The sequence below is a fragment of the Pseudophryne corroboree genome, chromosome 4 (assembly GCF_028390025.1).
Source record: "Pseudophryne corroboree isolate aPseCor3 chromosome 4, aPseCor3.hap2, whole genome shotgun sequence".
Lineage (NCBI taxonomy): Eukaryota > Metazoa > Chordata > Amphibia > Anura > Myobatrachidae > Pseudophryne > Pseudophryne corroboree.
In genome coordinates, this window is record NC_086447.1 from 277,697,480 (window position 1) to 277,712,310 (window position 14,831).

General features: G+C 47.7%; 1 protein-coding gene across 6 annotated transcripts in view; it reads right to left on the reverse strand.

The window, feature by feature from the left end:
* IFT80 (intraflagellar transport 80) overlaps positions 1-14,831 on the reverse strand; it is a 519,318-nt gene that overhangs the window by 207,505 nt on the left and 296,982 nt on the right. For all 6 annotated transcript variants that reach the window (XM_063916161.1, XM_063916162.1, XM_063916160.1 and 3 more), the window contains one exon: positions 12,886-13,023. In XM_063916161.1, the coding sequence (XP_063772231.1) occupies positions 12,886-13,023 (138 nt within the window). The remainder of the gene's footprint in view (positions 1-12,885; positions 13,024-14,831) is intronic.

A 14,831-nucleotide genomic window follows, 5' to 3' on the forward strand; every position in this document is an offset into this window, starting at 1 on the left:
GTCCTGTCTACAGCACTCTCTCGTCCCTGGTCCAATGCTTAGCAAACCAGGGACAGTAAAAGTAAGATCATATATAGGTGGCCCCGGTCCTTTTCGGTTTTCATCTAATTTATCACTGGAGCAAACAGATTTGTAATTTGATGACCTGTCCATAACCACTATTATATGTACTCTCCACCACCTTGGAAGAGACAGGCGCCGCAGCACCTTGGGCAAGGCAGCCACCTCCTCCACCTCAGGCAAGACAGGGGTCCCCCCATATTAGGCAAAACAGCCACCTCTTCCACCCAAAGAAAGACCGGCGCATCCGCCACCCGGGGCAAGGCAAGTGCCCCCAGCATCCCAGCAAGGCAAGTGTACCCAGCACCCCAGGCAAGGCAAGTGCCCACAGCAACCTGGGCAAGGCAAGTGCCCACAGCACCTAGGACAAAACAGGTACCCCACCACCTCAGGCAAGACAGGTGCCCCTACCACCTTGGACAAGACAGGTGCCCCTATCACATTGGGCAAGACAGGTGCCCTCACCACCTCAGGCAAGACAGGTGCCCCCGCCAGCTCGTGTAAGACAGGTGCCCCTGCCACCTAAGCCTAGACAGGTATCCCACCTTAGGCAAGATAGGTGCCTCCACCTCTGGCAAGGCAACCACCTCCTCCAAACCGAGTAAGACATGCACATCTGCCACCCCGGGCAAAGCAAGTGTCCCCAGCACCCCGGGCAAGGCAGGTGCCCTCACTACCCTGGGTAAAACAGGTACCACCACCTTGTGCAAGATAGGTACCCCTGCCACCTTAGGCTAGACAGGTTCCACCTCAACCTCGGGCCAGATGGGTGCCCCCGCCACCTTGGGCTAGATCGTGCCCCTCCCCACCCAAGAAAAGACAGGTGCCCCCATCACCTCCGGCAATACAGGTGCCCTCCACCTCAGGAAAGGCAGAGGCCGCCTCCATCTTGAGAAAGACAGATACCACAACCTTGGGCAATTAGCCATCTAATCAATCCTGGGTAAAACAGGCGCATCCACCACCCTGGGCAGTCAAGTGCCCCCAGCACCCCAGACAAGATAGAGCCCCCACCTCCTCCACGAGTAGGACTGGCGCATCCGCCACCCTGGGCAAGGCAAGTGTCCCCAGCACCCCGGGGAAGGCAAATGTCCTAAGCAACCTAAGAAAGGCAAGTGCCCCTTACCACCTTGGGCTAGACAGATGCCCACGCCACTTCGGGCAAGACAGGTGTCCCCGCTAATTTCGGGCAAGGCAGGAGCCATACAAAACACAGGCACCCCCGCTATCTTGGGCAAGACAGGTGCCCACACCATTTCAAGCTAGACAGATGCCCCTGCATCCTCAGGTAATGCAAATGCCTCCACCACCTTGGCCAAGACAAGTGCCCTCGCCACCTCAGGAGCGACAGGTGCCCCTCCCACCTCATGTAAGACAGTTTCCCCGCCATCTCGGGCAAGACAGGTTCCCCGCCATCTCGGGAAAGACAAGTGCCCCCGCCATCTCGGGCAAGATAGGTGCCCCCGCCATCTCGGGCAAGACAGGTGCCAGACAGGTGCCCCCGCCATCTTGGGCACGACAGGTGCCCCCGCCATCTTGAGCAAGACAAGTGCTCCCACCATCTCGGGCAAGACAGGTGCCCCTGCCATCTCAGACAAGACAGGTGTCACCGCCACCTCAGGCAATACAAGTGCTCCACCACCTCGGCCAAGAAAGGTGCCCCCGCCACCTCGGGCTAGACAGGTGCCTTGCCACCTCGGGCTAGACAGGTGCCTTGCCACCTCGGGCTAGACAGGTGCCTTGCCACCTCGGGCTAGACAGGTGCCTTGCCACCTCAGGCTAGACAGGTGCCTTGCCACCTCGGGCTAGACAGGTGCCATGCCACCTCAGGCTAGACAGGTGCCTTGCCACTTCGGGCACGGCAGTCACCTCCTCCACCTTGAGAAAGATAGGTACATCCTAAGCAAGCAAGTGCCGCCAGCACCCTGGGCAAGGCAAGTGCTTCCAGCAACCCAAACAAGGCAAGTGCCCCCAGCACCCCGGGCATGGCAAGTGCCCCCAGCACCCCGGGCATGGCAAGTGCCCCCAGCACCCCAGGCAAGGCAAGTGCGCCTGCCACCTAAGGCAAGACCGGTTCCCCTGCCACTTCAGGCAAGACAGGTGCCCCCACCATCTCGGGCAAGACAGGTGTCCCCACTACCTAAGGCAAGAGAGATTCCCCGCCACCTCAGACAAGACAGGTGCTCCTGCCACCTCTGGCAAGACAGGTGCCCCCACCATCTCGGGCAAGACAGGTGCCCCCACTACCTAAGGCAAGAGAGATGCCCCCGCCACCTCAGACAAGACAGGTGCTCCTGCCACCTCAGGCAAGACAGGTGGCCCCACTACCTAAGGCAAGAGAGATGCCCCCGCCACCTCAGACAAGACAGGTGCTCTTGCCACCTCAGGCAAAGCAGGTGCCACCGCCTCAGGCAAGGCAGCCTCCTGCTCCATCCGGGTAAAACAAGGGGCCCACCACATTAGAGAAAAACAGTTGGACACAAAAACCTTGGGCAAGAGAGGTATCCCCACCTCCTCAGGCAAGACAAGTGCCGTCACTTTGAGCAAGACAGCCATCGCCTTCACCCTGGGTAAGACAAGTGACCCCAGCACACCTGGCAAGACAAGTGCCCCCAGCACCCTGGGCAAGGCAAGTGCCCCAACCACCTCAGGCAGCATAGGGCTTTAAGTGGCGCTCTAAATGTTTTTAAAACATTTTTATGACCCTTACCTTCCATGTCTACCATTACTGATTGTTCTAGATAAGCAACCAGCATTACAGTATAAATAGTGAAATTATTAATAATCAAATTAACATGCTATGTACGCAACAGAAAACTGAACACAACTTGATGACTTACTTGCAATAAAGTGTGAAGTGAGCCCATTTTTATTTAAGCAGAAAACAAAAAATAAGAATTTACTCACCGGTAATTCTATTTCTCGTAGTCCGTAGTGGATGCTGGGAACTCCGTAAGGACCATGGGGAATAGCGGCTCCGCAGGAGACTGGGCACAACTAAGAAAGATTTAGGACTACCTGGTGTGCACTGGCTCCTCCCTCTATGCCCCTCCTCCAGACCTCAGTTAGGATACTGTGCCCGGAAGAGCTGACACAATAAGGAAAGGATTTTGGAATCCCGGGTAAGACTCATACCAGCCACACCAATCACACCGTATAACTCGTGATACGATACCCAGTTAACAGTATGAAAAATAACTGAGCCTCTCAACAGATGGCTCTAAACCAGTGGTTCTCAAACTCGGTCCTCAGGACCCCACACAGTGCATGTTTTGCAGGTAACCCAGCAAGTGTACAGGTGTATTAATTACTCACTGACACATTTTAAAAGGTCCACAGGTGGAGCTCATTATTTCACTTGTGATTTTGTGAGGAGACCTGCAAAACATGCACTGTGTGGGGTCCTGAGGACCGAGTTTGAGAACCTGTGCTCTAAACAATAACCCTTTAGTTAGGCAATAACTATATACAAGTATTGCAGACAATCCGCACTTGGGATGGGCGCCCAGCATCCACTACGGACTACGAGAAATAGAATTACCGGTGAGTAAATTCTTATTTTCTCTGACGTCCTAGTGGATGCTGGGAACTCCGTAAGGACCATGGGGATTATACCAAAGCTCCCAAACGGGCGGGAGAGTGCGGATGACTCTGCAGCACCGAATGAGCAAAAGCAAGGTCCTCCTCAGCCAGGGTATCAAACTTGTAAAACTTAGCAAACGTGTTTGAACCCGACCAAGTAGCAGCTCGGCAAAGTTGTAAAGCCGAGACCCCCCGGGCAGCCGCCCAAGAAGAGCCCACCTTCCTCGTGGAATGGGCTTTTACAGATTTAGGATGCGGCAGTCCAGCCGCAGAATGTGCAAGTTGAATCGTACTACAGATCCAGCGAGCAATAGACTGCTTTGAAGCAGGAGCACCCAGCTTGTTGGGCGCATACAGGATAAATAGCGAGTCAGTCTTCCTGACTCCAGCTGTCCTGGAAACATATACTTTTCAGGGCCCTGACTACGTCACTACAATAGGTTGGTTCAAGTGAAAAGCTGACACCACCTTTGGGAGAAACTGGGGACGAGTCCTCAATTCTGCCCTATCCATATGGAAAATCAGATAAGGGCTTTTACATGACAAAGCCGCCAATTCTGACACACGCCTGGCCGAAGCCAAGGCCAACAGCATGACCACTTTCCACGTGAGATATTTCAGTTCCACGGTTTTAAGTAGCTCAAACCAATGTGACTTAAGGAAATCCAACACCACGTTGAGATCCCAAGGTGCCACTGGAGGCACAAAAGGGGGCTGAATATGCAGCACTCCTTTAACAAACGTCTGAACTTCAGGCAGTGAAGCCAGTACTTTTTGGAAGAAAATCGACAGAGCCGAAATCTGGACCTTAATGGAACCTAATTTGAGGCCCATAGTCACCCCTGACTGTAGGAAGTGCAGAAATCGACCCAGCTGAAATTCCTCCGTTGGGGCCCTTCTGGCCTCACACCACGCAACATATTTTCGCCATATGCGGTGATAATGGTTTGCGGTCACCTCCTTCCTAGCTTTAATCAGCGTAGGGATGACTTCCTCCGGAATGCCCTTTTCCTTCAGGATCCGGCGTTCAACCTCCATGCCGTCAAACGCAGTCGCGGTAAGTCTTGGAACAGACAGGGTCCCTGCTGCAGCAGGTCCTGTCTGAGCGGCAGAGGCCATGGGTCCTCTGAGATCATTTCTTGAAGTTCTGGGTACCAAGCTCTTCTTGGCCAATCCGGAACCACAAGTATAGTTCTTACTCCTCTCCTTCTTATTATTCTCAGTACCTTGGGTATGAGAGGCAGAGGAGGGAACACATAAACCGACTGGTACACCCACGGTGTCACTAGAGCGTCCACAGCTATCGCCTGAGGGTCCCTTGACCTGGCACAATATCTTTTTAGCTTTTGTTGAGGCGGGACGCCATCATGTCCACCTGTGGCCTTTCCCAACGGTGTACCATCATTTGGAAGACTTCTGGATGAAGTCCCCACTCTCCCGGGTGGAGGTCGTGCCTGCTGAGGAAGTCTGCTTCCCAGTTGTCCACTCACGGAATGAACACTGCTGACAGTGCTAACACATGATTTTCCGCCCATCGGGGAATCCTTGTGGCTTCTGCCATCGCCATCCTGCTTCTTGTGCCGCCCTGACGGTTTACATGGGCGACCGCCGTGATGTTGTCTGACTGGATCAGCATCGGATGGTGTTGAAGCAGGGGTCTTGCCTGACTTAGGGCATTGTAAATGGCCCTTAGTTCCAGAATATTTATGTGTAGGGAAGTCTCCTGACTTGTCCATAGTCCTTGGAAGTTTCTTCCCTGTGTGACTGCCCCCCAACCTCGAAGGCTGGCATCCGTGGTCACCAGGATCCAGTCCTGTATGCCGAATCTGCGGCCCTCTAGAAGATGAGCACTCTGCAGCCACCACAGTAGCGACACCCTGGCCCTTGGAGACAGGGTTATCAGCCGATGCATCTGAAGATGCGACCTGGACCACTTGTCCAACAGATCCCACTGAAAGATCCTTGCATGGAACCTTCCGAATGGAATTGCTTCGTAAGAAGCCACCATCTTTCCCAGGACTCGCGTGCAGTGGTGCACCGACACCTGTTTTGGTTTTAGGAGGTCTCTGACTAGAGACGATAACTCCTTGGCCTTCTCCTCCGGGAGAAACACTTTTTTCTGTTCTGTGTCCAGAACCATTCCCAGGAACAGTAGACGCGTTGTAGGAACCAGCTGCGACTTTGGAATATTCAGGATCCAGCCGTGCTGTTGTAGCACTTCCCGAGCTAGTGCTACTCCGATCAACAACTGTTCCCTGGACCTCGCCTTTATAAGGAGATCGTCCAAGTACGGGATAATTAAAACTCCCTTTTTCCGAAGGAGTATCATCATTTCGGCCATTACCTTGGTAAATACCCTCGGTGCCGTGGACAGACCAAACGGCAACGTCTGGAATTGGTAATGACAGTCCTGTACCACAAATCTGAGGTACTCCTGGTGAGGAGGGTAAATGGGGACATGCAGGTAAGCATCCTTGATGTCCAGTGACACCATGTAATCCCCCTCGTCCAGGCTTGCAATCACCGCTCTGAGCGATTCCATCTTGAACTTGAACCTTCTTATATAAGTGTTCAAAGATTTTAAATGTAAAATGGGTCTCACCGAACCGTCCGGTTTCGGTACCACAAACATTGTGGAATAGTAACCCCGTCCTTGTTGAAGTAGGGGTACCTTGATTATCACCTGCTGAGAATACAGCTTGTGAATCGCCTCCAGCACTGCCTCCCTGTCCGGGGGAGCTGTCGGCAAGGCAGATTTGAGGAAACGGCGAGGGGGAGACGTCTCGAACTCCAGCTTGTACCCCTGAGATACTACCTGTAGAATCCAGGGATCCACCCGTGAACGAGCCCACTGGTTGCTGAAGTTCTTGAGACGGGCCCCCACCGTACCTGGCTCCGCCTGTGGAGCCCCAGCGTCATGCAGTGGACTTAGAGGAAGCGGGGGAGGACTTTTGTTCCTGGGAACTGGCTGTATGTTGCAGCTTGTTCCCTCTACCTCTGCCTCTGGGCAGAAAGGACGCGCCTCTAACCCGCTTGCCTTTCTGGGGCCGAAAGGACTGTACCTGATAATACGGTGCTTTCTTTGGCTGTGAGGGAACATGGGGTTAAAATGTTGACTTCCCAGCTGTTGCTGTGGAAACGAGGTCCGAGAGACCATCCCCAAACAACTCCTCACCCTTGTAAGGCAAAACTTCCATGTGCCTTTTAGAATCTGCATCTCCTGTCCATTGAGGAGTCCACAATCCTCTCCTGGCAGAAATGGACATTGCGTTTATTTTAGATGCCAGCCGGCAAATATCCCTCTGTGCATCTCTCATGTATAAGACAGCGTCTTTAATATGCTCTACGGTTAGCAATATAGTGTCCCTGTCTAGGGTATCAATGTTTTCCGACAGGGAATCTGACCACGCAGCTGCAGCACTGCACATCCATGCTGAAGCAATGGGGGTCATTCCGAGTTGTTCGCTCGCAAGCTGCTTTTAGCAGCTTTGCACACGCTAAGCCGCCGCCTACTGGGAGTGAATCTTAGCTTATTAAAATTGCGAACGAAAGTTTCGCAATTTTGCGATAAGACATCTCTGTGCAGTTTCTGAGTAACTCGAGACTTGCTCGGCATCTGCGATCAGTTCAGTGCTTGTCGTTCCTGGTTTGACGTCACAAACACACCCAGCGTTCGCCCAGACACTCCTCCGTTTCTCCAGCCACTCCCGCGTTTTTCCCAGAAACGGTAGCGTTTTTTCACACACTCCCATAAAACGGCCAGTTTCCGCCCAGAAACACCCACTTCCTGTCAATCACATTACGATCACCAGAACGAAGAAAAAACCGTGAGTAAAATTCCTAACTGCATAGCAAATTTACTTGGCGCAGTCGCAGTGCGGACATTGCGCATGCGCACTAAGCGGAAAATCGCTGCGATGCGAAGAAATTTACCGAGCGAACAACTCGGAATGACCCCCAATAGCCGGTCTCAGTATAATTCCTGAGTGTGTATATACAGACTTCAGGATAGCCTCCTGCTTCCTATCAGCAGGTTCCTTTAGGGCGGCCGTGTCCGGAGACGGTAGTGCCACCTTCTTTGACAGGCGTGTGAGCGCTTTATCCACCCTAGGGGATGTCTCCCAACGTGACCTATCCTCTGGCGGGAAAGGGTACGCCATTAGTAACTTTTTAGAAATTACCAGTTTCTTATCGGGGGAAGCCCACGCTTCTTCACATACTTCATTTAATTCATCCGAAGGGGGAAAAACCACTGGTAGTTTTTTCTCCCCAAACATAATGCCCTTTTTTGTGGTACCTGGGGTAATATCAGAAATGTGCAACACATTTTTCATTGCCGTAATCATGTAACGGGTGGCTCTATTGGAATGTACACTAGTCTCATCATCGTCGACACTGGAGTCAGTATCCGTGTCGACATCTGTGTCTGCCATCTGAGGTAGCGGGCGTTTTAGAGCCCCTGATGGCTTTTGAGACGCCTGGGCAGGCACGAGCTGAGAAGTCGGCTGTCCCACATCTGTTATGTCGTCAAACCTTTTATGTAAGGAGTTGACACTGTCACGTAATTCCTTCCACATGTCCATCCATTCAGGTGTCGACCCCGCAGGGGGTGACATCACATTTATCGGCACCTGCTCCGCCTCCACATAAGCCTCCTCATCAAACATGTCGACACAGCCGTACCGACACACCGCACACACACAGGGAATGCTCTGACTGAGGACAGGACCCCACAAAGTCCTTTGGGGAGACAGAGAGAGAATATGCCAGCACACACCAGAGCGCTATATAATGCAGGGATTCACACTACACACAGTGATTTTTCCCCTATAGCTGTCAATATTACACAGATTGCGCCTAAATTTAGTGCCCCCCCCTCTCTTTTTTACCCTCTGGAGTCTGGAAACTGCAGGGGAGAGCCTGGGGAGCGTCCTTCCAGCGGAGCTGTGAGGGAAAATGGCGCCAGTGTGCTGAGGGAGATAGCTCCGCCCCTTTTTCGGCTGACTTCTCCCGCTTTTTTATGGAAGTTATGGCAGGGGATTTTACACATATATAGTCTTAATGACTATATTATGTGGTAATTTGCCAAGTAAGGTACTCTTATTGCAGCCCAGGGCGCCCCCCCCCCCCCCCCAGCGCCCTGCACCCATCAGTGACCGGAGTGTGTGGTGTGCATGGGGAGCAATGGCGCACAGCTGCAGTGCTGTGCGCTACCTTAATGAAGACCGAAGTCTTCTGCCGCCGATTTCCAGGAACGTCTTCTTGCTTCTGGCTCTGCAAGGGGGACGGCGGCGCGGCTCCGGGACCGGACGACCGAGGCTGGGCCTGTGTTCGATCCCTCTGGAGCTAATGGTGTCCAGTAGCCTAAGAAGCCCAAGCTAGCTGCAAGCAGGTAGGTTCGCTTCTTCTCCCCTCAGTCCCTCGTAGCAGTGAGTCTGTTGCCAGCAGATCTCACTGAAAATAAAAAACCTAATTATACTTTCTTTTCTAGAAGCTCAGGAGAGCCCCTAGTGTGCATCCAGCTCGGCCGGGCACAAAATTCTAACTGAGGTCTGGAGGAGGGGCATAGAGGGAGGAGCCAGTGCACACCAGGTAGTCCTAAATCTTTCTTAGTTGTGCCCAGTCTCCTGTGGAGCCGCTATTCCCCATGGTCCTTACGGAGTTCCCAGCATCCACTAGGACGTCAGAGAAAATATATTTTTGCTGGAAGATGAAATTCTGTAAGTACCTCACCAACATTGTTTGCGATACATAAATTTAAAGGGTGAGGATAAAGCATTGCTCAAGATTCCCAAAGATGTCTTAAAATGTATAATCTTGAGATAGCACAGAAGATAAACTCGATTCTAGGTATGAATATACTTGTTTGTAGCATTAGTTATTATGGTTTTTGTTGCAGAAAAACAGCTAATTGGGTACAGCCTTTCTTTAAAGCTGCAATACTACCTTTTACAAGTGTGTTTTGAATATGTCCCCAAGAACAATGTTGGGTGGCTGCTACCCATAGCCGTGTTTATTGTGGCTCTGCCAGTTCTATATTACAGAGAATTCAAATTAATTTACATTTTGCACATTTGCTAACTGGCTGCTGTTGTACACAAACCATCAAATTATTACTCTGTATAAATTAATAGTCTGTCCCATCTCCTACACGTGGGTGCAGTGGGAGCTGGGGCACGTGTCACCATTCCAATGGCTTTCACTGCAGCGTGAGAGGACAGACCGTAGCCGAAGGCACCAAGACATCACAATACAGAAGTAAGGCTATTAGCCAGCGCCCGGAGGCGAGGAGACAAGCTGTGCATAGTGCTTTACACACAGACTGTTTGGTGGCCATCAACTGCTGGCAGGCAAACTTTCATGCTGATATTCTTTACCTTATGCATTTTGATGTGTGCTGCTATATATGTACTGTACTATGGTGCGCACCCTTTTCTCTTTTTAAATAGAAATACACATCGTCTCCTGAGGAGGATGTGTAAAAAAGGGGATGCAAATAGTAAAAGAGGACTTGGATACAAACAAAATAAGGACCTGCTCCTACTAACAATATTGTGGACTACAATTTTCACATGTGATATACATTTTTTTTCTTTGTGTATGTATATATATATATATATATATATATATATATATATATATATATATATATATATATGTATGTATGTATGTATGTATGTATATTATATATATATATATATATATACACACACACACACACAATATATATATATACACACACATATACACACACATATACACACATATATACATACATATATATATGTGTATATATATATATATACACACACACATACACACACACACACACACACACACACACACACAGTTCACACACACATGTTCAACGGATACGGCACTTAAGGCTTCAATAATCAGCAAATGAGCAGTTGTATTCCAACATTTCAGTGCTTTATTCAAATCACATCAGGTATGTCACATACAGCAGTTTACTGTATATTCTGTATTTGCTGAATTGCACACCTCAGCTACAGTGCATCCGAAAAGTATTCACAGCGCTTCACTTTTTCCACATTTTGTTATGTTACAGCATTATTCCAAAATGGAAGAAATTATTTCCCCCCCCTCAAGATTCTACACACAATAACCCATAAAGACAACATGAACATTTATTTAAAAAAAACAATAATTAAAAAAAAGAAGTCACATGTACATAAGTATTCACAGTCTTTGACAATACTTTGTTGATGCACCTTTGGCAGCAATTACAGCTTCAAGTATTTTTGAACATGATGCCAAAAGCTTGGCACAACTATATTTGGGCAGTTTTGCCCATTCATTTTTCTTTGCAGCACCTCTCAAGCTCCATCAGGTTGGATGGGAAGCGTCGGTGCACAGCCATTTTCAGATCTCTCCAGAGATGTTCAATCGGACTCAAGTCTGTACTCTGGCTGGGCCACTCAAGGACATTCACAGAGTTGTCCTGAAGACACTCCTTTGATATCTTGACTGTGTGCTTAGGATTGTTGTCCTGCTGAAAGATGAAGAGTTGCCCCAGTCTGAGGTCAAGAGTGCCCTGGAGCAGATTTTCATCCAGGATGTCTCTGTACATTGCTGCATTCATCTTTCCCTCTATCCTGACTAGTTTCCCAGTTCCTGCTGCTGAAAATCATCCCCACAGCATGATGCTGCCACCACCATACTTCACTGTAGGAATGGTATTGGCCTGGTGATGAGCGGTGCCTGGTTTCCTCCAAACATGACGCCTGGCTTTCACGCCAAAGAGTTCAATCTTTGTCTCATTAGACCAGAGAATTTTGTTTCTCATGGTCTGAGAGTCCTTCAGGTGCATTTTGGCAAACTCCAGGCGGACTGCCATGTGCTTTTTACTAAGGAGTGGCTTCCGTCTGGCCACTCTACCATACAGGCCTGATTGGTGGATTGCTACAGAGATGGTTGTCCTTCTGGAAGGTTCTCCTCTCTCCACAGAGAAATGCTGTAGCTCTGACAGAGTGACCAACGGGTTCTTGGTCACCTCCCTGACTAGGGTCCTTCTCCCCCGATCGCTCAGTTTAGATGGCCTGCCAGCTCTAGGAACTTCTTCCATTTACAGATGATGGAGGACACTGTGCTCATTGGGACCTTCAAAGCAGCAGATATTTTTCTGTAACCTTTCCCAGATTTGTGCCTCGAGACAATCCTGTCTCGGAGGTCTACAGACAATTCCTCTGACTTCATGCTTGGTTTGCGCTCAGACATGCACTGTCAAGTGTGGGACCTTATATAGACAGGTGTGTTCCTTTCCAAATCATGTCCAATCAACTGAATTTACCACAGGTGGACTCCAATTAAGCTATAGGAACATCTCAAGGATGATCAGTGGAAACAGGATGCACCCAAGCTCAATTTTGAGCTTCATGGCAAAGGCTGTGAATACTTATGTACATGTGATTTCTTAGTTTTTTTATTTTTAATACATCTGCAAAAATCTCCAAAAAACTTTTTTCATGTTGTCATTATGGGGTATAGTGTGTAGAATTTGGAGGGAAAAAATGAAGTTATTCAATTTTGGAATAAGGCTGTAACATAACAAAATGTGGAAAAAGTGAAGAGCTGTGAATGCTTTCCGGATGCATTGTATGTTACTTTTCCACAATATGATGATCTTGCTGGAGTACAGATGGAGCAATGAAAATAATAAAAACTTTTTTTCTATATTTTTAAATAGAATACTAGGATATTTATTTTTTGGAATATCCTTGTTAATTGCATAAAAAGGTTTCAAACTTGAAATGCAGACTACAAATGAATGTTCAATGCGAATTGTGTCATCAACGACCCATGTTACTTGGAAAGTGGTTTCATGTGGCCAACACTTTCCAGAGTTTGAGAGCCCTGTGAAATTCGGAACTTTCCCGGACAACTCGAGAGAGTTGGTAAGTATAATTATATCAAACCCTCCATCATGATTGGCCAAATAATGTTGTCTACTCTATCATTTAAGTAAACAGAATTGAAGCTTCATTAAGTTCTACAGTCAGTATTAAACCTCTCACACTAGCTTTGTTCCCTAATGGTCAAAGGACTAATCACGGAATTATAAATAAGCTTAGAATTTACAGCACACTTTGGTAAAAGATACAATGGCTATTATTACCATAACTTGGACACATCTGTAATAAAAGATGCAGAAGACAAGGGCAGCCCTTACCACTCCACAGCCGACATGTTTATATATAGATTGCTTTCATGTTCACTTACCCCAGTTTTATCACATAGACGAAGTGTATGAAAAGAACCCACAGCAAACAAATCTCCATCAGGTGCCCAGGAAACAGATGTTATTGGATACTCATGGGCTGGTGAGCTGTACAGTAGGCGCCCATAGCTGTCCCAAACCTTTACAAAGAAGCAGAAGGGCTAATGTGAGACAGAGATTACAATGTGACAAATGTGCTATTAATATAAAAATTGGGTGAATAAATGATAAATATAGTAATAAATTACTCAGTCATTTCATGTAGAATGGTTAAATCCCCCATATAGAGAATGTAAAGGTAGATACTAATAAACACATCTATAACATATAAAATCTGTGTGGGGGGGGGGGGGGGGGTGTCAATGTTTTATGGTCAGAGATGAACATTAGAAAAATGTACTTCTATAAAGTAATGCATTTAGATTAAAATCAACTTGAAATAAAAAAATAAAACCAGTAACTGACAACAATATACTGTATACTTCAGGGGCTGAAATAGAGTTGGACTTCTACACATAGCATGTGTGTTTTGTTAGGATACATGCACACAAGAGTATGTGTAAGCCTGTATGCAACCTTATTTTGACACTCACACTACTCTACACTTACAGAGTGGGAATGGGGAAGGGAATGGGAGAGTTAACATACAGGGAAGTACAGCTAAGGCATTTCTCATAACTATACGCAATGTAGAGCTGAAAGGCAGCTTTTTCTTTGTGGATGCTTCACTCCTGGTGCAAGAGCCATACTGATGATGATTACAAGCATGGTCCTTGCAAGTATGCATGAAATAATTTAATTAGATGAAATGTATTTATTTTTTTGAGAAAAGAAGCCGTGGCTGAACAGCCTAAAGGTGGTTGACATTATGACAGGGCAGTGGCAAACGCAGGATTTCTAGAGGGGGGTTTCCAAATATGCTCCACAATCTCCCACTCTGCGGCGTATTGGAGCAAGTGTGGGAGTCTGGGGAAGCAGTAGATGATCCTAGTAACAACCCTGGACATTAATGTAAACATTGGTCTTTTTATACACTGGATACTGTATGGAAGACAGTATTAATATTTAACACTATAGATTGTCTATAGTATAGGCTGCATCAAACATTTACATAATATAAATAAATTGCCAGGAAAATGTTAAATATACTATAATAAATACACAAACATAATAGAACCGGTACTGTACTTTCTAAGCACACATTCTCCCACCCCATGGTAAGGCTCCTGTCTCTTCTTCCTGGTAGCTGCTCTCTGGTCCAGTACACTGATTGAGGACTGAGATCCACACACACAGCAAACTTGGTAGAAGAAGCTGCTACCACTGGGCACGTGCAGCAGCTCTGCTCTGTCCCTTACACTGCATGATGCGTGGCAGCTCTAGTAATCTCATTACATACCATTGCTATTGTCATAACTTGAGCCACTTGCTAAGAGGAGGGGGGTTTACGGGCAACCAGAACCCCCCCCCTGCGTTTGCCTATGCAGGGGAACCCCATTCAGCGAGATTCTCTGCCATAGTTGCCCCAGCCATAGCTCACATAGTTTGGTCCTGGTTTTAGCATGCTCAGTGGATTTCCATACTTTGCATTCCCCTTAATTTTTCCAAAATATGCAAAGGCTAATCAGCGCCAGACCTTATAGTACTTTTGTAATAACATATACAAAATACAGACAACAGTCATTATCATCAGTTTGCCTGATCAACTTAAAGTGTATCCTGGGTGTAAAATTATTATGTTTTTTAAGAAAAAAAAAATTAAATCAGATTTTATTTTACTTATATTGTTCTTTATTTCTTTAAATTTGATTTTTATATAAATGATCAAATAAACCAAGTAAAAACAATAACACAAAGTTCTTTTAAAATACTGTAACTTTAATATATTTCATTTAAATGACTTGACAGTGTCACCATGAATCATGGCATGGCACAGCAATCTACACAC